Source organism: Scyliorhinus torazame, chromosome 7 (genome assembly GCF_047496885.1).
Source record: "Scyliorhinus torazame isolate Kashiwa2021f chromosome 7, sScyTor2.1, whole genome shotgun sequence".
Taxonomy (NCBI): Eukaryota; Metazoa; Chordata; class Chondrichthyes; order Carcharhiniformes; family Scyliorhinidae; genus Scyliorhinus; species Scyliorhinus torazame.
The window spans coordinates 127,103,997-127,129,239 of record NC_092713.1 but is presented as its reverse complement, the minus strand read 5'-3'; the positions used below and the strand labels follow the sequence as shown (position 1 = coordinate 127,129,239).

General features: G+C 48.5%; 1 protein-coding gene across 1 annotated transcript in view; it reads left to right on the top strand.

Annotated features, from left to right (window-relative positions):
* Positions 1 to 25,243, top strand: part of LOC140426554 (complement factor H-like) — a 254,444-nt gene that overhangs the window by 57,761 nt on the left and 171,440 nt on the right. Inside the window, exons 4-5 of the mRNA XM_072511479.1 lie at positions 17,565 to 17,641; positions 21,997 to 22,194. Coding sequence (XP_072367580.1) covers positions 17,565 to 17,641; positions 21,997 to 22,194 — 275 coding nt within the window. The remainder of the gene's footprint in view (positions 1 to 17,564; positions 17,642 to 21,996; positions 22,195 to 25,243) is intronic.

Below are 25,243 nucleotides of genomic sequence, written 5' to 3'. Positions count from 1 at the left end.
GTTTCACTCAAGTGAAGCTGGCGCGCCCTTAACTTCACTATCTACACCTGCCACTAATTCCAATTAAGAAACTCAATACAGTTCAAATGCCACTTATGAATAAAGTTAACAAAACAGGTTGCTCGCTTATCTGTGCTGACCTTTAAGTTGACAAAACAGGTTGCCTGCTTATCTGTGCAGAAGGGAGGGAGACCCTTTCCAGGAACAACCTGAAAGTCCTTCTGTTATGTTAGGCTCTTCTATGACATTCCACTGTTCAACTTAAAATCTTATAACAGACTGCCAAACTATAGATAGACCTGGTTTCTCCCAATAATTAAGTCATCTGTACTAGACCCACTAAGCTGTCGCATGACCTGCTTAGCTAGGACTAAACAACACTCCCTCATAAATTATCTACACCCCAGGGAATCTGCAAAAATCAACACAATATCCCATTAGCCATCTATATGTAAACAAGTAAATGATTAGAGACAATGGTTACATTCCCTTTTATGGATTTTGAATTACAACTTTGGTAGACACACTGTCTGTATATATTTTAAACCAGGGTTTTTAATAACATTATTGCCACAAATGTGAAATACAATATATAACAATTCATCACATTTGGGGAAGGGGAAAAACAATTTCAGGGTGATGCTCTCCTTGAAGAGATGATGCTGGCCATGATCAAGAAGGGCATGGTGATGCCATGGCCAAAGACAAAGAACGGGGCATCCTGCCAAAAGATATGTTGACAACTGCAACTTCCTCACCGATGCCAAACTATTCCTTATCTTTCACACCCCAAGTTATTCATAATCCAAGCTCCTTATGGCCTCATCACACACATTTTTCTTAGGTAACCAAATGGACTGTAAACTTGACATAGGGTCAAGATTCACCTCAACCCATGGAGCAGTTTCAGGTAGAACATCGGCCATCTCATCACCTCCATGGGAAGAGGAGGAGATGACTGTGGATGAATGCAATGCATGAATGACTACTATTGTTGTAGGCATGAATCCAGAGATGGACATCATTCACAACTTAGAAGCTAACTTTGGAGAGGGATCCTCACAATGTGACGCACCAGGCACTGACAGACACACTGGGCGGCACCTTCTGGGCAAAAGACACATACTAGCTCTCCTGTAGGGATGTCAAGTGAGGACTTTGCAGAGCCAAATTTCAGAAGAAAGCTAATGGGCACAACAAAATTGGGGAAGTGGTGGCATCGTGGTATTATTACCGAACTAGTAATCCACTGAAATTCGCATACTGCCACAATCGGTTCACAGCAGACGCTATCTCCTTGGCCCTACACTCTTCTCTGGAGCATCTCGACAACAAGGTATCCTACATCAGACTCCTATTTATTGACTGCAGCTCTGCCTTGAACACCATGATCTGAGCCTAGCTCATATCAAAACTCCAAAACCTAGGACTTGGCTCCTCACTCTGCAATTGGATCTTCGACTTTCTGGCCCATAGACCACAATCGGTAAGGATAAACAACATCACCTCCTCCATGATAGTCCTCAATACCGGGGACCTGCAATGCTGCATACTTAGTCCCCTACTATACTTGCTATACACACATGATTGCGCGGCAAAATTTGGTTCCAGCTCCATCTACAAGTTTGCTGACGATACGGCCGTAGTGGGTCAGATCTCGAACAACGATTAGTCAGAATACAGGAGGGAGATAAAGAACATAGTGGAGTGGTGTAACGACAACAATCTCTCCCTCAATGTTAGCAAAGCCAAAGGGCTGGTCATTGACATCAGGAAGTGAAGTATCGTATACACCTCTGTCTGCATCAACATGGCCGAGGTGGAGATGGTTGACAGCTTCAAATTCCTAGGTGTGCACATCTCCAACAATCCATCCTGGTCCACCCACATCAGTGCTACGACCAAGAAAGCACAACAGTGCCTATACTTTCTCAGGAAACTAAGGACATTTGGCATGTCCACATTGACTCTTACCAATTTTTACAGATGCACCATAGAAAGCATTCTATCTGGCTGCATCACAACCTTGTATGGCAACTGTTTGGCCCAAGACCGTAAGAAACTACAGAGTCATGAACACAGCCCAGTCTATCACACGAACCAGCGGCCCATCCATTGACTCATATCAGTAAAGATAGGCAACAACACCTCCTCTACGATCATCCTCAACACCGGTGCCCCACATGGCTGTGTCCTCAGCCCCCTACTATACTCCTTATACACCTATGACTGTGTGGCCAAATTCCCCTCCAACTCGATTTTCAAATTTGCTCATGACACCACCGTAGTGGGTCGGATTTCAAACAATGACGAGACAGAGTACAGGAATGAGATAGAGAATCTGGTGGGAACTGGTGCAACGACAATAATCTCTCCCTCAATGTCAACAAAACGAAGGAGATTGTCATCGACTTCAAGAAGCGTAGTGGAGAACATGCCCCTGTCTACATCAATGGGAACGAAGTAGAAAGGGTCGAGAGCTTCAAGTTTTTAGGTGTACAGATCACCAACAGCCTGTCCTGGTCCCCCCATGCTGATACTATAGTTAAGGAAGCCCACCAACGACTCTACTTTCTCGGAAGACTAAGGAAATTTGGCATGTCAGCTATGACCCTCACCAACTTCTACAGATGCACCATAGAAAGCATTCTATCTGGGTGTATCACAATTTGGTATGGAGCCTGCTCTGACCAAGACCGCAGAAACTACAAAAGGTAGTGAATGTAGCCAGTCCATCATGCAAACCAACCTCCCATCCATTGACTCTATCTATAATTCCCGCTGCCTCAGAAAGGCAGCCAGCATAATTAAGTACCCCACGCACCAAGGACATACTCTCTTCCACCTTCTTCCGTCAGGAAAAAGATACCAAAGTTTGAGGTCACGTAGCAACCGACTCAAGAACAGCTTCTTCCCTACTGCCATCAGACATAATCAAAGACCCCTCCCACCTGGCTTATTCGCTCTTCCAACTTCTTCCATCGGGCAAGCAATACAAAAGTCTGATAACACGCACTAACAGATTCAAAAACAGCTTCTTCCCTGCTGTTACCAGACTCCTGAATGACCCTCTTATGGACTGACCTGATATCTTCACACATCTTCTATACTGAGTAGTACTACTCTCCTGTATGTTTCACCTGATGCATGTGACAGTGTATTTACATTGTGTATTTTATGTTTGCCCTATGTATTTTCTTTTCATGTATGGAATGATCTGTCTGAACTGTACGCAGAACCATACTTTTCACTGTACCTTGGTACACGTGACAATAAACAAATCCAATCTCAGCTCCTGAGTTTAGTCTTGGTTCAAAGAGGGCTGGTTCATTCGAAATGTGAGGTGAGTGTGACTGCACTTGACATCAAGACAGTGTGTGATATCAAGGAGTCTGAGCAAAACTGGAGTCATGGGAATCAGAGAAAAATTTCCACTGCTTGGAGTCATAACTCGCAAAACATAAGATAGTTGTAATTATTGGAAGTCAATCATCTCAGCTCCAGGACATCACTGCAGGAGTTACTCAGGGTAGTGTCAAAGGCCCAATCATTTCCAGCTGCATCAATGACCTTGCTTCCATCATAAATGGGGATATTCGCAGCTGATTGCACAATGTTCAGTACTATTTGCAACTCCTCAGATACTGAAGCTGGCCATGTCCAAATGCAGCATGAGCTGGACAATATCCACTGTTAGTTGACAAATGGCAACTAACATTTATGCCATACAAATGCCAAGCAATGACCATCTCAACAAGAGAAAGTTTTACCCTTGACCCTTGACATTCAATGGCATTACAATCGCTGAATCCCACACAATCAACATCCTGGGGTTTACCATTAACCAGAAATTGAATTGGACTAACTATAAATACTGTGACGACAAGAGCAGGTCAGAAGTTAGGAATCCTGCAGCAACTCATCTCCTGATTCCCCAAAGCTTGTCCACCATCTACAAGGCACAAATTAGAAGTGTGATGAAATACTCTCCACTTGCCCGGATGAGTGCAGCTCCAACAAAATTCAAGGCGTTTGATACCATCCAGGACAAATCACCCGATCCACAACATTCGTTCCCTCCACCACCGATGAGAAGATTGTGTACTATCTACAAGATGCACTGCAAGAACTCGTCAAGGCTTCTTAGACAGTACCTTCCAACACACGACCACTACATTTAGAAAGACAAGGGCAGCAGTCACATGGGAACACCAACATCTGAAGGTTCACCTCTGAACCGCCACCATCTTGACTTGGAAATATATTACTGTTCCTTTAATGTCACTGGGACAAAATCCTAGAACGCCTTCCCTAACAGCACTGTGGGTGTACCTACACCTCATGGTTCCAGAAGGACCACCACCTTGTCAAGAACAATTAGGGATGGGCAGTAAATGAATGAATGAAAAACAAACAAATGCTTGGTGCAATGGAGAGCTTGCCCAGAAGCTTATTGTTCGTGGATAGTGGGTTGGAAGTGTTTGCTTCTACCTTCCACTGTGGATAGCTGCACATTCTGAAACCCTTCCTCTTGGCATGGAAATGCTGGTGCCTTGCAGCTATAAATCTGGGGAGCCCGACATCATACAGCAATTGATGGTTGTAGCATGCATTTTAGTTGTTACAGGGAATGGAAAGCTTCTGCAAAGGAAGTTCAAGCAACCGTCATAGTGGCTTTCAGCTCCTTGGTTGAAAGAGGGTCCCCATCTGATGTGGAATCTGACAATTCTTTTGAATGGGAGTGCTGTTTGCTTCTGTTTTCTCTGACCGTAGAGAATAATATTTAACCATTCCTCAAGGCGATGAGAACTGCTAAGATCTTCCTTAAACAGAAGTGAATAGAGGTTAGGTATTCTCTGTGACAAATTATTCAGAGCAATGGTCCAATATGTTCATGACCAACAACTCCCTTTCTCCTGGTGACCCCTGTAATGGCACAGTAGCCATACTCAATCTTTTAAGTACAGAGATAATGTCTGGGAAGAATGTTGACAAAGTGTTGGTAAAGTCATGTGAAAGTTTCCCAAAATGTCCCAGTTACCTAAAAGGTTAAATGCCACTGTGACCTTGACTGCCACAGGCAATGCAGTTCTGAATGTATTGGAAGATCTCTGCCTTTGTTCCATGGAGGATGCAGATTTTTGTAATGATCTGCTGGCAAATCTCAACACCCTCCCAAACTGTGCTTGGGTCATGTGAGTGTTGGAGGACTACTCTCTGTGTATCCTGGGTGGATCAGGCCTCATGCTTGGGAGCCGTTCTGTCCCCCTCTCCTGTAACAACGTGTGCTGCACGGCCTGGCCACAGATCATCCAACTCAGCATTCAGATAGGATCCAAGGTGTCCATACGAAACCAACCATTCCCTTCATCCTCGTGACTCCGATAAGGTGTTCATAGTGGCTCAGCGCTCTCTTTTTAAGTGAAGTACTGGGACAATGTCTGGGGGAAAATGTTGATAGAGTGTTGGTGAAGCCTTGACAAAGACTCCGAGAAAGTCTTTAAATGCACTGTAGAATTGTAGTCAGTAAGTCACAATCAGCAAGAGAACAGTGAAAGCCGAACATGGCTTTGGGTAACAGATGAAATATTGAATGCCGACGTGTTCATACTTTTATTAAAAACAGTAACCATTACATTTGTATAAGGCCAAACAGTACAAACACTAATTTTGTGTTGGAGAAACAGGGTAGTGCCAACATGTTTACTGCTGTTTGGCTTATTGTTGTTAAGGGAGATTGTTAAATGAAGCATTATCCACCAAAATGCATGGAGCCTCATTAATGAGTGCCAGCAACCAATTTAATTGATAATAATCACCTTCAATGAGCTTCCAAGCAGTTATTTTGAGCATGCTTCAATTCCACAACGAAGTTTGTATCTTGTGCTAAACACAAATTAAACCAACATTGGAGCTTCAGATTACATTTTGGCTATCGATTTACCACAAAGTATTTAGCCATAATTGCCCTCATGAACTTCAATTATCCATGGTTGGTGGGAGCAACAAGACAAAAAAAACACCTGTAAGTTGTGCCACTGACTCTGGTGTAGTTTGCAGAGATATCAAGAGACCCCTTAACTTGGGGAGCAGACTCATCGTGCCTATTTCTGCTATGAGGTATACCGGATGCCATACTGGTAATGGGGATAAAGCACCAAAACCTTCTAGAAGCATACAAAGAAGACAGAGCATGACACCAATCAACTTGCAATTCTGATTTACTGCCAGAACTACCATTTTAGAGCTCCATGCTTCAGCCTCTGCTCTCTCAATCTCACAGAGCTAAACACAGTATTAAGCAGCAGGGAATTCTGTCGCAAATACTCACCTTCTAACTCCCCAAAGCTTGTCCCATCATGTACAAGGCACAAGCCGGGGGTGTTTTGGAATGCTCTCCACTTTCCTGGAAGAGTGCAGCTCCAACAATACTCAAGAAGATCGACACCATCCAGGATAGAGCAGCCAACTTGATTTACACATCAACTATCGTCATCATTTACTCGCTCTGGACTTCCAGTGACGGTGATGTGCTGAGTGAATGCACATTGGGTGGCTCTCCCCCATCCAGAATCAAATAGGCACATTTAGGCGAATTTTGCCCGAACAAACAATAGCAAAGTAACCCCAACGCAGGAAAGAGAGCAACCGTAAAAGAAATGTCAACAAACGGTAGCTCAAAAGGCCGAAGGGACGGCAGAAGGACTGCAAAGGAGGAAAAGAGGCGGTCTGGCCCTGCTGAATATACAATTCTTCCACTTGGTAGCTACGACGGAGAGAGTGAGGGGATCAATACATGAATCCATTATGGAATAGGTGAGGATGGAGGAGCATTCCTGCAAGGGAGCGACCCTCCGGGCCCTCACCACGGCAGCGCTCCCATGCCCCCCCGATGAAATACACATCCTACCCAGTGGTGCTAGCCACACTGAGGACATAGAACCAGATGAGGCAACATTTTGGTCGAACGGAGATGTCCCCAATGGCCTCCATCTGCGGAAACCACAAATTCCCACCAGCCATGCGTGACACCACCTTTAAAAACTGGAGACAGGACGGGGGTGACACTATCAGTCAGGGACTTCTACATAGGGGACAGACTAGCGACCTTGGGTGAACTGACGGAAGACCTGGAACTATAGACAGGACAGGAACTCCGACACCTCCAAATCAAATACTTTCTCCGCAAGGAGACGGCAAGATACCCCAGGGCCCCGAGAGACACACTAGTCGAGGAACTGATAAACACGGACAGTAAAGAGGGGGAAACTGTGGAAACATCTATGGACAGTTACTGGATAGGGCAAGACTACCTCTGGACGAAGCCAGACAAAAATGGAAGGATGAACTGGGGACAGAAGTGGGCTGCGGATTCTGGAGCGAAGCACTGAACAGGGCCAACTCCACCTCCTCCTGCACAAGGCTCAGCCTCATGCTTAAAGTGCTGCACAGAGCGCACCTAACCAGAACCTGAATGAACAGATTCTTCCCGGAGGTGGAGGATAAATGTGAACTGTGCCAGCGAGGTCCAGCCAATCACGCCCACATGTTCTGGGCTTGCCCCAGACTTGTAGGATTCTGGACAGCCTTGTTTGAGGCGATTTCCAAGGTTGTGGGGGTGGGGTGGAGCCATGCCCAAGAGTGGCAGTCTTCGGGGCATCGGAACAGCCAGAGCTACAAATGCGGAAGGGCGTCGACAGCGTTGCTTTTGCTTCCTTAATCGCACGCCAGAGAATTCAGCTCGGCTGCTGATCAGCAGCACCACCCACAGATGCAGACTGGCTGCTTGACCTGGCGGGGTTCTTCCACCTGGAGAAGATTAAGTACACCATTCGAGGGTCGGAAGAGGGCTTCCACAAAGCGTAGGGACCGTTCGTCGGCCTGATTCAAGACCTGTTTGAGGCCAACAGCGACTAGGGAAGGAGAGGGAAATGGGAGAAGAGCAGAAAAGAACACATACTTCAAGGAGGTACAAAGGGGTGTGACATTACAGGAAATGTACAACTGACAAAGGGTTAATGTCATATCATAATTAACCACTAGATGAAGCAAGATGCAGGACCATAGAAAGCAATGACTCACAGACCTCTGGGAGAGAGCTGGAGAGGAGAGCTGGAGAGAGCAGTGATAGAGAGTTCAGTATAGTGTTGGATAGAGTGTTGAGACTAGTGTAGTTGAGTATAGATTGTAAATTAGATTATTGTTTACTTTTGGAATAAGTGATCAAGCTTAATTCAAGTAGTGTAAATAAATGTTAGCTTTGTTTATGAAATTAGTTTCTGTGGTCTTTGTGAACACTACAACATCCATCCTGAGAACAAGAATCACAAAGAACACCACAGGGGGAAGGGGGAGGAACAGAGAGAAGCATGAGGGAAAAGAGGGGGGGAAGCCCTCCCCCTCCCATCCGAACCTACAAGGTCAAGAACAAAAGCCACAGAAAAGCGGATAGGAGCTCAGCAATAGGACACCCACGCCATAAGAGTGGGCTACCAACGAGGGGACAGGGATGGGGGCAGGGAGGGGAGAAATATGTATGTAAATAAAAAACATTACAACATGTAAATATCAGACACATCATTCGTTAAAAGTATCACTCTGCAAAATTGAAAAACTCAAGAAAAACATTTAAAATAAACACATTTACTCCCTCCATCACCGATGCAGAGGCACCAGTATCTACAAGATGCACAGCAACAACTCACCAAAGCACCTACCAAACCCACGGCCTCTACAAGCTAGAAGGAAAAAGGCAACAGATGCATGTGAACACCACCACCTGCAAGATCTGCTCAAAGTCACACACCATCCCGATTTGTATCACTGTTCCTTCACTGTAGTTGGGTCAAAATCCTTTAACTCCCTTCCTATGAGCACTGTGGATGTACCTACACCCCATGGACTGCAAAGGTTCAAGGCGGCGGCTCACCACCACCTTCTCAAGGGAGGTGGACAATAAATGCTGGCCTAGTCAACCAGGCGCACCCCACCAGAGCAATTTAAGGGGTCATCCACTATTTACCGGTCAGTTGCTGGCTGAGTTATTCTGGCTGTTGCTGCAAGTCTACAGATTTGGGCTTTTTCTTCAGTTGTTTAAAATTTCAAAATTCTGCAGGTGGTGATATGGCAGGTACTTTGTTTGTTCACTTCAAGGCTTCTGCAAAGAACAATTACTCCCAGACATGGGTAAATTAATAAACCTTCCTCTTGAAAACTGGCATGACGGGAGAATGAGCTGAGATCATCCAGGGCAAGACAAGCTGTTGGAGATGAAGGAATCATAAGATTCTCAGCAGGAGGCCACTCTGCCCTCCGTGTTCAAGGAGCAATCACCCATCTGAACATCAATGATGACCAATGTTGAGAGGCCTGCACTTCACGAAGGAGGTTGTCACTGGAATCTACCAATCACTGCAACCAGAACTCCAACCTTAAAACAGGAAAGGACTGCGTTGCCAGTGGCTGTGAAGCTGACTGCAGCTATCAACATTTACATGTCTAGCTCCTTTCTCGCTGCTGGAAGTTTTAGCAGGATCTTACATTTGCAGACATTCAATAAGGCAGATCACAGAAGCTCACGATGCAAAGAGAGGTAACTTGCCAGAAAGAAGTAGGCAGATTGAACACAAGGGTTTGCAAGGGTTGCAGATTTCCTCTTAGTGCAGGTGCCATTGACTGTTTGCATATACCTCATGCTGGCTCTGCTATGCACCTGAACTGAAAGGTGTGGTGATGTGCATCACTGTAAATACATGTAAGCTAGACAGACACTAGAGGGAGCACCAGAAACATCACACACACACACACTCAACCAATAGATAAGTTAGATGGGAGGCGACCAATGGACATTCACGATACACAAGGAGGTGACACGACCACAGGGGGGCATTACACCAACCGATACATAAAGTACACCACACACATGATCAGCCCTTTTGGCCAGTGGAGACAGTCAGTGAGGAGAGGCACAGGGTTGATTCATTGTCACACCCATCACGTGGAAGACAGCAGCTGGTTAGTCAGTTTAGGTAGCTACAATAGGATTAGCAGTAGTGTCGAACTCAAGTTATAAAAGTGTACATAGTGTAAATAAATGAGTTGAAGTTATTTACAAGTCTCGACCTTCCTTGACAAATGTAACACAAGGAAGCTGCTTATGTTACAAAGGAAACATAACAAAACAAAAGGGATTCCATTGCCTTGATATGCATGACCATAAGCAGCGCATCTAGCGGATCAGTGTCTAGTATCCTGAAACCACTCACAATGCATTCATTCTATGGCAGTCCATGGTGCCAGTTGCATATTGCTCATCACAACCACCAAAGCTGTGTGACAATGGCCAAGGGGGCTGGTTTAGCTCAATTGGCTGGACAGCTGGTTTGTGATGCAGAGAAAGGGCAACATCGCAGGTTCAATTACTGTACCAGCTGAGGTTATTCATGAAGACTCTGCCTTCTCAACCTTGCCCCTCGCTTGAGGTGTTGTGACCTTCAGGTTAAATTACCACCAATTAGCTCTCCCCCTTAAAGAGGAAAGCAGCCTATGGTCATCTGGGAATATATTCGGCGGCATTCTCCGTTTCTGAGACTAAGTGTTCACGCCAATGCAGAATTTGTGGACTTTCATGACAGCAAAGCTGGCGCCACACCTTGACTGATTCCGTTACTATTGAGGGGCTAGCACCAGAGTCATGTGGAACACAATCGATTCCAAAGAGAAACGGTGCCGGATTCTCCGGTTTCGTGACACTCAGGAGGCTGAGAAGCTGCAGCCGCAAATACATATTTTACTCCCCAAACACATCGTCACAGCCAACAAGATGGTAGTGAGGAGATCAGCTCCATGCTTCACCGACGCCGAGCTGGAGACCCTCCTGGACGCGGTGGAGGAGAAGCGGATGACCCTGTACCCCGGCCTTGGAAGGAAACTGGCTTTCGTTGTGCCTGAGCGAAGGTGGCAGAGACGTTTAGCGCCATCAGCAACACCCTCCGGTCCGGCCAGCAGTGCCGGAAGAAAGTGCACAACCTCCTCAGGGGAGCCAGGGTGAGTAGGCAGCACTGTGCCCCTGCGTGCCACCCAGGTCAGCACTGCACAGATGGCATTTGCGGTGGAGGCATTAGGGGTGACGGTTTCGGCTATGGATCAGCATGACGAAGGCCTGGGGCATTCTGTGCAGGCGCTGGCCGAGGCCCAGGAAAGGGTTGCCGCCTCACAGGTGACCATGCCCTGGAGCCACCTGGAAATTGCAGCGGCACTCCTGAGCATGGCCCAGTCACAGCAGGCCATGGCTAGGAATGTCGGCAGCATTGCCCAGGCGCTGGCCATAAAACCAGAAGACATAGGAGCAGAATTAGGCCACTCGGCACACCGAGTCTGCTCTGCCATTCAATCATGGCTGATATTTTTCTCATCCCCATTCTCCTGCCTTCTCTCCATAACCCCTGATCCCCTTGTTAATTAAAAACCTATTTATCTCTGTCTGAAAGGCACTCAGTGATTTGGCTCCACAGCCTTCTGTGGCAAAGAGTTCCACAGATTCACAACCGTCTGGCTGAAGAAATTCCTTCTCATCTCAGTTTTAAAAGATCGTCGTTTCAGTCTGAGGCTGTGCCCTCGTGTTCTCGTGTCTCCTACAAGTGGAAACATCCTCCCCACGTCCGCTCTATCCAGGCCTCGCAGTATCCTGTAAGTTTCAATAAGATCCCCCTCTCATCCTTCTGAACTCCAACGAGTACAGACCCAGAATGTGTGACCGTTCCTCATACGACAAGCTCTTCATTCCAGGGATCATTCTTGTGAGCCTCCTCAGGACCCTTTCCAAGGCCAGCACATCCTTCCTTAGATACGGGTCCCAAAACTGCTCACAATACTCCAAATGGGATCTGACCAGAGCCTTTACAGCCTCAGGAGTACATCCCTGGTCTTTATGCTAGCTCTCTCGACATGAATGCTAACATTGCATTTGCCTTCCTAACTGCTGACTGAACATGCACGTTAACCTTAAGAGAATCTTGAACAAGGACTCCCAAGCCCCTTTGTTCTTCTGATTTCTTCAGTATTTCCCCATTTAGAAAATAATCTTTGCCTCCATTCCTCTTTCCAAAGTACATAACCTCACACTTTTCCACATTGTATTCCATCTGCCATTTCTTTGCCCACTGTCCCAGCCTGTCCAAGTCCTTCTGCAGCCCCCCTGCTTCCTCAATACTACCTGTCCCTCTACAGATATTTGCATCACCTGCAACCTTCGCAACAATGCTTTAAGTTCCTTCTTCCAGATCATTAATGTGTATTGTGAAAAGTTGCGGTCCCTGCACCGACCTATGAGGCACACCATTAGCCACCTGCTGCCATCCTGAAAAAGATCCCTTTATCCCCATGTGGGGATGTGCCCAGTCCCAGAAGGAGATGGTGCAGTCACTGGCTGATGTGACACAAACCCTGAAGGTGGTGGCACAGTCGCAACGTGATATGGCGCTGTCCCAGACGGAGATGGTCCACTCCCTGTGCTCCATGGCCACGAGTGTGAAATCCCTGGTCGAGACCAGAGCGGGCCACCAAGACTGGCAGCGCCAGATGGCGGGGAGCCTCGGGGAATAGCCCCCCTCGCACCTCGGCCCATTGGAGCCAGGGGCCATCGGGCACCCCGCAGGAGGAGGAGATGATGGGGCCCATACCAGTGACCCCCGCAGGGGAGGAGCCGGAACACCGCAGCATCTCGGACTCCCCACCCCTCCTCCCTCCTGTCCCTGGCCCGTTTGGTGGGTAGTGGGCAGAATGGGGCAGCACCATGTCACCTGGGACACCCGGCAGCAGCAGGGCCCATCCTGGCCCGGTCGCCCCAGAAGATGTCCTCAACGGGGACCCAGACCCGCAGAGCGGAAATGACAGCAGGTCGCCTCCACTCCAGCTGAGCCATCTGGGGAACCACCAAGACATAGCGTCAGGGTCCGTAAGGCCAGGAAGTTAGACACTAGTTGAGCTGGCATGGGTGCAGTCCACAGTTTAGTTATAGTGTCTCGAGCCCAAATCTGTATACATTCGTTCACATTAAACATCTGTTGCCACCGTTACAACCTGCCTCAGTGCTCTGTCTGATAGGTGTGAGGGGTGGGCTGGTCTGGGCAGGTGGGGGGGTCAAAATGGCACCCATGGGGTCGAAGGCACGGAAGGATGATTTCCTTTTCCCGTTCGTTAAGATTATTGGGGAAAATGGGCAGGCGTTGGGGAGGAAATGGGCGGACCCTGTGGGTGGCCTGGGCTCCACCCCCCCCCCCCCCCTCCCGACCGTCCCCACCACCGTCATCCCAGCGATCCAAATTGACCGCGTGATGGAATGGCCAGCTCGCACGCAGGGATCGTTCAGGTAGACGGTGGAAAGTGCTACCATGGACAGGAGTCAGACATTGTCAAACAAGACCAACCCCCCAATCCCCCGCCCCCCCAATCGGTGAACTGTAAGCCGATCGGAGCTTCCCCAAGCTTTGGCCTTGACGCACACATTGTGCGGCCTCCCGTGCCTGCCTGGGCCCATGTCCTGCCCATCCTCACCCTCTCCTACATCCTCCTCATTGGATGAGGCCTGGTGTTCCTCTTCCTCCACCTCCTCCAACCCATCGCCCTTTGCTGCACGATGTTGTGGTCGCCACAATGCAGGCGGCCCTCTTAGCATCATCCTGGTGAGCCCCTCCAGAGCGGTCCAGGCACCTGAACCACATCCTAAAGAGGCCGAAGCACCGCTCGATCACGCTCCTGGTAGCTGCATGGGCTTTGTTGTAGCGGGTCTCCACGCCGGCATGTGGCCTCTGGATATGCATCATCAGCCACGACCGCAGTGGATAATCCCTGTCACCCAGGAGCCAATCTCCCAGCCAGTGGGGGGGCGTCTCAAACATGTCAGGAATCGTCGAATGCGCCAGGATGAAGGTGTCATGCACTCTTCCCGGTTATCGGGCACAGACGTATATGATGTGCATGGTCACATACCAGCTGCACATTCATCAAGTGGAACCCCTTGCAGTTTGTGTAGAGCGGCCTGTCATCTGCAAGTGCTCATACGGGGACATGAATCCCGTCGATCACCCCCTGGACCCAGAGCATCCCGGCGATGGCGCCGAACCCTGCTGCCCGGACATGTTGGTGGGCTTGGTCCACATTGAAGTGGATGTATTGAGCCGCTTGGGAATATAGGGCCTTAGTGATGCTGTGCAGCGAGCTCTGTGAGATCCCGGCCAGGACCCCACTCGGTATCTGGAAGAACCCCGTGGCGTAAAGTTTCAGGGCGACCATCACCTTATGTGAGCAGGCCGCGGTGCCAGGTGTGCCATTATCTGGCAGATACGTCACACTCTCTCTCTGCTCAGCCAGAGTCTTCAACGGCATGCCCGGTCCGGCAGGCCCTTGAATGACAGGTGGTCCGCGACACATGAGGCCTCATGCGGCACCTCCTTGGCACCTCCTCCTCCTCCTCGGCCTGGTAGCCAGCCGGCTCTCTAACCTGGGCGGCTGCCACGTGTCTCTCTGCGGCACACTCAGCTGAAGCACACTCCGCTGCTGCATGCTCTGCTGCTGCAGCTTCCTCCTCCTCCGTGAGCAGTATCCACTCGTACAGCCGCAGGGCCCCTGCAGCGATTAGCAGGAAGGTCACCATTGCTTGTTGTAATCCAATATCCATTGTCTGCAGGGTTGAAAGGCCGACATGTTAGCATGATGCGTAACCCCATGCCCAACCAGGTCCAATAGACTACACGGTGGCCTCAGTTGGCACTGCGGACTTTACCCCCATATGTGTCCTGCCTGCCTCCCCCATCCCCGCTCCCCGGGCCCCGTCAGTGGCCGGCACCGTGGGGGCCTCTGACCCTGGTGCCCATCCCTGATGTCAGGGGTACTGTTGGCTGGCATTGCCCTTGCCAGGGGTATGTACCGTGGCCCCCGTAGTGGTTACTGTGGGTGTTGCCCTGGGTGGGCTGCCGATGAGTGGCAGCCAGGTATGGGGGGTGCAGTGGGTGTGTGTGGCAGAGGGTGAGGTGCAGGGGTGAGGGCACCCATATGGACGGTGTCACTCTGCAGAACCAGGGGCCAAGGTGGGTGGTCAGTGGGTGTACTGCAAGATGGCCACGGTAATGGCGGTCCATGCCTGGTGGTCCGTGCCAGTCCCATGGGGGGTCCCCCCGGCCACTTGGCCTGTTAACCCTGTTCCATCTTCCCTCCCCTAGCCATGGCAGTGCCCCTACCTGATGCACAATCAATTACTCTCGAAACAAGGTGAGTCATAACTAATAGGCTTTAATCAGCTAGAACTGTACCCAGCAGCTTCGATACAGAAAGTGAAGGCTGCTGGGATGGCATTGGTTCTTATACTCCGCCTCTCAGGGCGGAGCTATGTACGTTAGCCAATGGTAGACTCCTAGGTCTAGCCAATGGTCATCCACCTCTCAGGTACTGCAATACCTGGTATTACCACACCACCCCAGCCAGCCGGGACAGTACCCGGCCCGCGGCGACCCATAGTCGATCCACTCCATGTCCTACCTCCTCTCTCTCTCCCTCAGCAGCCACCACGCCGGGTGCACAATTTTTGAAAGCACAAGTGAACCGTGCCATCGGCAACTCGGCCCATCAGTGGAGGAGAATCGCGGAGGCCCTGGAGAATACAGGGTCAGACCTGCAAATGATATGCAAACGGTGTATGCTGTAAGTGCATTCCGGTATGCTGTCGAGGTGATGGAGAATCACGATCTGCCGTCAAATCGGCATCCGCCGCGATTTTGGTGTCGGAACCTATTCTTCGCCCAATTGCGTTTCGCAATTTCGATGTCGGCAAACGGAGAATCCCGCCCATTGACTTTACTTTACAAGCTGACAATATGGCTCATATGGTTCACAACCCTCACGTTCACGCATGGCCTGTATATAATGTTTCCCCCTGAAACAGAACAGAGCAGACCATTTGTCTATTGAAGGAATAATTCTGCTGTGTGAACCACTCGAGCAAAGCCCTGCAGCATTCGGCTAAACATCTTGCAATAGTGCCTGCTATGTGTTTGAGGTTGAAATGTATGGCTGTTAGGTATGAGTCTGGATTGAGAGAGATTATTGATAGAGAGTGATGATGTGTAGTGAATGGAGCAGTGGCTGATGCTAATGATGTATTTGGTTGGGTACGGCATTTGAGGGTGCACTCACTGACTTTGACCCCTCCTAGGATGTCACTACATTTCTTAGGATATTCTTTCCAGATGCTTGGGACATTAACTGCTGCATGGGGTGAATTTTACAACCCATCACCAGTGTCTTTATAGGTGGAGCTTGTAACATTAAATGCGTGACCTGCCTGCTGTCCTCCCGCTCGCTCCTAACTGTCTCCTATACTCCAGTGAGTGGGAAAGGCTCATCAACCTTTAGTCTATTAATGATCACTTAAGTACCTCATCCTGCCTCTACCACTATAATATGCATAACAGGGAAAACTGCTTTCAACATTCTAAGAACAACAGGAAATGTGAAAAATTGTATACCTACACAGCAGTGCATTTAATTGTTTTTGAAAAGCTAAATTTAATTATAACTACTACAGCAGATAAATTCATGACCACCTTGCATAGTGGGCCAAACATCAATCCTTAGGGCAGTTAACCCGTTGCAATGCACTTTGCTACCCCCTCCCCTGGATTCCTCCCACAGTCCAAAGATGTACAGGTTATGCAGATTGGCCATGCCAAATTGCGCCTTAATTTTTAAAGAGGTCACAGGGGTAGGGTGGGGGAGGGGGCCTAGATAGGATGCTCTTTCGGAGGTGTCATGATATCCACATCAGCATATCATGGTGCAATCACACACACACTGATGGACAAGCAGTTGGACCAACACATAACATCGCAGCCAATCACCAATGAGAGCACACGCACTATAAAACAGGGACCACCACAGTTTCCGCTCATTCTACCAGGAGATAGCTCAGAGCACAGAGCTCACAGCGTGCCACTCAGACATAGACCATGTGCTGAGTGCCTCACTAAGATAGTGATAGGGCTGGGTCCACAGGTTAGCTGGTGAAGCATGTACCCAAGCCAGCAGTTAGTTGTAACCGGTGTTTAGACAATAAAACAGAGTTGTACCATCTACAGCCGTGTTGGATCATTTGTGCAGCAGAACAGCCAACACGACAGGAGTGTCAGTGCAGACTCAATGAGCTGAATGGCCTCCTTCTGCACTGTAGGGATTCTATGACTCTTCAGTTACTTGAGTGAGCGCTGCACCAAGTGTCCTGGCCAATACATGTCCCTCAATTAATATCACGCAAATGGATTACATGGCTATGATGTCTGCAAATTGGCTACCAAATTTTCTACATTAGAACACTAACTGTATCTGAAAGAAAGTACTTTATTGACTGTGAAGAGTCCCTGTGGTTGTGAAAAGTGTCATCACAGAATTGCTATGGCACAGAAGGAGTCCATTTGGCCTCCAAATGGCTCTCCAATTGATAATAAATAAATAGATATAAATCCTTCTTTTTTTCGAAAAAAAAAAGAAACATATTTTCTTGCTTCCTTTTAAAGGTACAAGATGGTGGGAACAAAAAATTACCGTGATTGTGAAGCCGATGGGTGGAGTGGTCTTGTTCCATACTGTGAAGGTAAAGACAACGGGCTGAATTCTCAGCCGTTGGGATTCTCTGTTCCGGCGGCAGCCCGGGGGTTTCCCGACGGCGTGGGGCTGCCCCACAATGGGAAACCCCATTGGCCAGCCAGCGAGATAGAGAATCCCGACGACGCACCACACCAGAAATCTAGTGCGGCGGGACGGAGTATCCCGCCCAGCATTTTTAAAAAGCTGTGTCATGCTTTTTAGAGATAATTGTAGCATAGTAACTAGAGACTCCATAAATATCTATTTATTTAATAATTGTCTGGTTATTTACCATATATGTGCTACATAAATGTGTACTCTTCTTTACCATTGGTGAAAGATAGAAAGGGGTTAGCCTTACCTTAATATTGTCTAGTCTCAGCTGGGCTGCGGACAGAGGTATCAACTTTAAAAAAGCAAGCTGCAAAAGCCGCTACCTAATCCAGCGTAGTCATTGTTGCTGTGGTTGTTGGAGGTCAGTTATCTCAGTCCTGGGACATCACTGCAGGAGTTCCTCAGAGTCATGTCAAAGGCCCAGCGATCTTCAGCTACTTCATCAATGACCTTCCTTCCATCATAAGTCAGATTCATAAGGAAGTTCGCTGATGATTGCACAGTGTTCAGCACCATTTGTGACTCCTCAGACACTGAAACAGTCAACATGCAAATACAGCAAGACATGGACAATATCAAAGCTTGGGCTGACAAGTGGCAAGTAACATTCGCATCATACAAGTGTCAGGCAAATACCATCTCCAATAAGAGAGAATCAAACCATTGTCCCTTGACATTCAATGAGATTAGCATCACTGAATCCCCCACTATCAACATCCTGGGGGTTACCATTGACCAGTAGCTGAACTGGACGAGCTATACAAATGCCATGGCTACAAGAATAGATCAAAGGCTAGGAATCCTGCAGCGATTAACTCATCTCCTGACTCCCCTAAGCCTGTTCACCACCTACAAGACACAAGTCAGGAGTGTGATGGAATACTCTCCACTTGCCTGGATGAGTGCAGCTCTAATCCCTTCCACAAACATTCACTACCTCCAACACAGTAGCAGCAGTGTGTACCATCTACCAGATCCACTGCAGGATCTCACCAAGGCTCCTTGGGCAACACCTTCCAAACCCACAACCACTACCATCTAGAAGGACAAGGGCAGGAGGTACATGGGAACACCACCACCTGCATGTTCCCCTCCAAGTCACTCACCATCCTGGACTTGGAAATATATCGCCATTCCTTCACTGTCACTGGGTTAAAGTCTCAGAACTCCCTACCCAATAACACAGTGGGTGTACCTAAGTCATATGGACTGCACCAGTTGAAGAAGCCAGCTCACCACCACCTTCTCAAGGGCAATTAGGGATGGACAACAAATGGTGGTCTAGAATCATAGAATTTATAGTGCAGAAGGAGGCCATTCGACCCATTGAATGTGCACCGGCCCTTGGAAAGAGCACCATCCAGGCCCACGTCCATGCTTCCACCCTATCCCCAGAACTCAGTAACCTGACCTAACCTTTTTTGGACACTAAGGGGCAATTTAGCATGGTCAATCCCACATCCGGTAAAAATGAATAATTAAAAAAAATCCCATTTGGTATTATAAGGTTATCACTGAGAGCAGGGTCAGCTCAAAATGTCTCTGCTTCAAAATAAATTAAAATGTTGATGAACTATTGCCCACTTGGGCTCCTCAGTGTTGATCTCCAAACTGGAGAACAAGGAATTTCTGTATGTCTGAACATTCATCTTTTCCAGTTTCCTTACCCCCCACCGCTGCCCCCGCTCCTCAAATGTGATCAGGCGCACTCTCTTATTTATTCTGTTTCACATCCATTCACCCTTGCATCATTATCAAACTTACCTCATTCATGAAACTTGCTATTTTAGTCAAAATTTTACTCCTTCTTTAGTTCCTCAAGGTAGTGTCCTGAGCCCAACCATCTTCAGCTGTTTCATCAATGACCTCCGTCCCATCATAAGGTCAGAAGTGGGTATGTTTGTGGATGACTGCACAATGTTCAGCACCATTCGCGACTCCTCAGATACTGAAGCAGTCCATGTCGAAATGCAGCAAGACCTGGACAATAGCCAGGCTTGGGCTGACATGTGCAAGTTACATTTGCGCCACACAAATGCCAAGCAATGACCATCTCCTACAAGAGAGGATCCATCATCCCTTGACATTCAATCTCGTTACCATCGCTGAATCCCCCACAATCACCATCCTGGGTGTTACCATTGATTAGAAACTGAACTGGACTAGCCACATTAATACTGTGGCTACCTGACAGATCAAAGGCTAGGAATCCTACGGCGAGTAACTCACCTCCTGACCCCCCCAAAGCCTGTCCACCATCTGCAAGGCACTAGTCAGGCGTGTAATGGAATACTCTCCACTTGCCTGGATGAGCGCAGCTCCAACAACACTCAAGAATCTCAACACCATCCAGGACAAAGCAGCCCACTTGATTGCTCTCCCTTCGACAAACATTCAAACCCTCCACCACCGACGAAAAGTGGCAGCTGTGTGTACCATCTGCAAGATGCACTGCAGTAACTCACCAAGGTTCCTTATGCAGCACCTTCCAAACCCATGACCACTGCCATCCAGAAGGACAAGAGCAGCAGATACCTGGGAACCTCACCATCTGGAGGTTCCCCTCCAGGTCATTAACCACCCTTGGAAATATAGCGCCGCTCCTTCTGTCGCTGGGGCAACATCCTGGAACTCCCTCCCTAACAGCACAGTGGGTGTACATACACCTCAAGGACTGCAGCGGTTCAAGGAGGCAACTCACCACTTTCTGAAGGGCAACTAGGAATGGGCAATAAATGCTGGCCTAGCCAGCGATGCCCACATCCCATAAGTGAATAAAAAGAAGTTCCATAATTGCTAGCACAAAACTAAATGAGCCCCAATCCTCCAGTTTGGTCCCATATAAAGTTCAAAACCGTGGTAATTATCTCCTCAGGATTATCTCCACTCTTCCCAACTGCCACCTTTGTTTTTTTTCTAAAGTCCTGAATGATCATTGCAGTGCAATTATGCACTTCACGTCTCCATTTGGAATTTGTAAGCAGCCACAGTACTGAAACTATGGCGGTGTGATTGCAGCCCATCATGTTCTCATTTGCTTTTCCTCCAAAATCTACCCCTCACATTGCTCTGATTTATTTCTACACTTGCTTGTTGCATTATCAACATTTCATTTTCTTAAATGGTTGTTACTTCTATACTCACATCACCACCCCATTCTCCCTTACACACACCCCTTTTACCATTTACATACTAATCCCTAATGGTACCATTGGGAACATGGGCCTAGATTTTAACAGAGTTGTAGAGATTCCACGACTTATCCAAAATGGACCGGGAGCCCAGAACCAGAAATCATGCCTCATTTCCAACAGATCCTATTTTGCTGGTAGGGGAATGTAGGGTGAGACTTGACTCCCACATGGAGGATACTGAAACCCTGCAGGGCCATTTGAACTCAGTGCAAAGTTCAAACAAACCCCATGTTTGCTGGAGTGTTCGACTTATTGCTCATAAAAGGAGGGTAAGGTCTGTGGAAATGTCAAGTTATTTAAATCCTCTGCCCTTATTTTTCTTTAAATTCTGCTGGTGTCCCAGAGTTGAAAAAAATTGACGTTTGCAGAATCAAATGCTGTTTGTTGATATAACGCTAAGTGCTATCATTATAATATCATTTCTGCACAACGGTTTCCATAAATGGTCATTATCACAGTAAAGAGTTGTAAGTTTACATTTGACTGACAGCTTTCAGAGGTTATCAAGGGATTAGCTGTCTTTGATGTGGCATTTTAAATATAAATGTTTGTACAGCGGAGAAAGTATTTGAGTGGACAATGAGTGTTTTTATCCTATTAGTGGACAATGGTCGTCATGTCACCACTGCATAAATTCTCATACTCAAGTGCCACGTAATATCAATCAGGGGTAATTTTTACTTTTACTTTATGAGTAGCAATGTGACAAAGCAAATCACCCAGCTATTATCAAACCCAACTCACTTTCATTGCAGGTTCCCTAATGGGCGGGTAACCAACTTTGCCAGGAGGCAAAATTGTAAATGGCACCCACTGCATCTCTTCCAGTGGTTTGACTATTAAATCAGATGATATTAATTGGAAATAAGCTGGAATTCGAACATTGCAGTTGAAAATGGCAAACATTTATATCAAAAAACAGCTATTGATACTGCAAGCATCATTTTCTTTGGAGACACCGGCAGGATTTTTAAAAAAAAGGTTTTAAATAACTTGGCAACAATGGTATAGCATCGATTTATTACAGTTATTGCAATATCAATTTGTTTTGCAGTGCAGACCTGTTCCTCTGTGAAAGAACCTGAACATGTAACGATCATTGCGTCAGCGACATTTGATCTTGACCAAGATTTTCCCTTTGGTTCTGCCCTACAATTTGAGTGCAGTTCTTCAGAACTGGAAATTGAAGGAGTCAAAGAAATATACTGCTTAGCAAATGGAACATGGAGTAATCCAGTCCCTAATTGCAAAGGTAAGGTTTAATATCCATGCCTACATATAATGTTTTAGTAAACGTTTCTCATTTTAATTTTTTTAATTACATTTCAGGCAGGACTTGGGACTGAAATCTTCAAAGTGTTCAAGACCTTCATTATTTCTTTCAAATGCTATTCCTCATAAGCTAGAAACATGCTAGAATGAAACTTAGATCAAACATAAGTGTACAACAGTGCATCATTGGCTTTCTGCCTTTTGAGCATGATTACCCAAGTTAAACTTTACATAATCCTAGATACGGAACATTAGTTTGCTATTTACTTCAGGGGGCATTACTGCTTGGTTTGAGTCAACATTACACACAGCAGAGTCATTGGCACAGTGTAAAGGTCTAGATTTCTGATTATTTTTCCCTCTCTGTTGTCTGGGGCCGCGATCTACCAGTCGTATCGCACCGGCCATGAAAGTGGGACGGTCGGTTAGATAGCAGGCTGAAATTGGGAAGCACACTGAGTACCAATAGCTTTCTGATCTAACCACCCCATTCCCGTTGGCGAGATCCGGATTGCGAAGCGCTGTGGCGAGAAACCAATAATCACCAATTAAGCCCAATTTCCATACCATTAAGGGGAAGGACTCCCTATGGATTGGCCACCTGTGATCTAACCACCTCCACAGCGAGCAGTCATGCAGGAGCCATTGAGTACACCTGTTTAAAATGGTGAAGCTAGCGGAATGGCTACTGTGAGGATTCGAGGAGGTGAGTAGCCATTTTTGAAATCGTGCAGTCAGCCTGGGGGCACTACTCCAATGCGCGGGGATGGGGTGGGCCCGCCATCATTGGGAGTTGCCCCTTGGCTGGGTGGCGGATGGTCCAGCACCTGTGGGCCCAGTATGTCACCCCCCAGATAATCTATAACCTTAACGAGGGCAACTCGAGCTGCAGCTTGTCTGTCCCACCGAACACCTGCGTGACAGAGCTCCATCCATGGCAACATGGTGAAGGTCACTTTAACTCCCACTGACCATGGCGGCTGCTGGTCTCACAGTTGAAGGTTATTGCTAATGGTGAATTGGCAATCCGAGTCATGTGAGCACTTCACAGCTCCCATGTGGCTGCAGGGTTTGTGTTTTGTATGCTCCTGCTTTTTTGCTGCAAAGCTGTTTCAAGACCTATGGCGGGATTCTCCGTTCCTGAGACTAAGCGTTGATGCCAGCGCAGGATTCCACAACAATAAAACTGGCACCGCACCTGGACCGATTCAGCTCCTGTTGAGGGGCTAGCACCGGCGTCACGTGGAACACAATCGATTCCAATGAAAAACGGTGCCGCATTCGCCGGTTTTGCAATTGACACTCAGGAGGCTGACAAGCTGTAGTCATATATACACACTTCACTCCCCATACACACCGTCCCAGCCAACAAGATGGCAGCAAGGAGAACAGCTCCACGCTTCACCGCCGTTAAGCTGGAGACCCTCCTAGACATGGTGGAGGAGAGGCGGCTAACCATATACCCCGGCACGGGAAGGCAGCTGCCTGCTGCCGCATTTCATCGTGCCTGGGCGCAGGTGGCAGAGGTGGTCAGCGCCACCAGCAACACTGTACAGACCGGCCAGCAGTGCCGGTTGCTCATCCCCTGGACCCAGGGCATGTCGGCGATGGAGCCGAACCGTGCTGACCGGGCATCCTGGTGAGCTCGGTCAACATTGAAGTGGATCTATTGAGCCCTCGACAGCGGCTATAGGGCATCCATGATGGCATGGATGCACCTGTGCACCAAGGTCTGTGAGATCCCGGACAAGTCCCAACTCGGCGCATGGAAGGACCCCGTTGCGTAAAAGTTCAGGGCGACCGACACCTTGATGGCCACCAGGGGCGGGCGTCCTTCCCCCATACCCCCATGGTGCCAGGTGTGCCATGATCTGGCAGATATGTCGCACTGTCTCCCTGCTCAACCAAAGTCTTCAATGGCATGCCCGGTCCAAAAGGTCCTCGAATGACGGGCGCTGACGGTACATACGAGGTCTCATGCGGCGTCTCCTTTGCACCTCATCCTCCTCGGCCTGTTGGGCAGCCGGCTCTCCATCCTGGGCGGCTGCCTCCTGTTCTTCTGTGGCACGCTCCGCAGCTGCACGCTCCGCTGCTGCACGTTCCTCTGCTATGGCTTCCTACTCCTCCTCAAGCAGCGGCAACTCGTACAGCCGTAGGGCATCCCCCAGGACTATGGCGACTAGCAGGAAGGCAACAATTGCTAATTGAATTCCAGTATCCATTGTCTGCAGGGGGTGAACGGCTGACATGTTAGATGGTGCCTACCCCCATGCCCAACCAGGACCAATGGGCTATATGGTGGCCACAGTTGGCACTGCGGGCTCTGCCCTGTATGTTCCACCGATCATCCCTGCACCATGGGCCCTGTTGGTGCCCGGCATCATGGGGACTCTGGCCCTGGCACCCATCCCTGATGCCAGGGGTACCTTCGGATGGCGCTGCTGTTGCCAGCAGTATGTTCCACAACCTCTGTCCGGCACTGCTTAGGGGCTATTGTGGGCAATGCCCTTGAGTAGGCCGTGTGACGCCTCGCCAGTGTGTGGCAGCCGGATGGGGGAGGGGTATGGTGGAGGGTGGGTGCAGGGGGGATGGGAGTACCCATACTCCCAGTGTCACTCTGCAGAACCAGAGGACAAGATGGGTGGTCTGTAGGCAGCAAGATGGCTGTCTTGGAAGCCGCGGCAATGGCGGTCCATGATTGGACACCGCCCCAGTCCCCTGGGGGGTCACCCCGGCCATTCAGCCCATTCCCCTATCACCCCCACCCCCCCGGACTTGGAAGGACACCCCACCCCAGCCAGCCCGGCAAGTGTCCGGCCCAGCAGCCCACAGTCGCACCTCTCTGTGTCCGGCCTCCTCTCTCTCCCTTATCGGTAATGGTTTCATGATTTTTAAAGGCACAAGTGAACCGTGCCATTGGGAACTCGGTCCATCAGAGGCGGAGAATCACGGAGGCCACAGAGAATATTGGGTCGGGCCCGCTATTGAAATACAAATAGTGTTTACTGTACCTGTGCTCCGGAATGCAT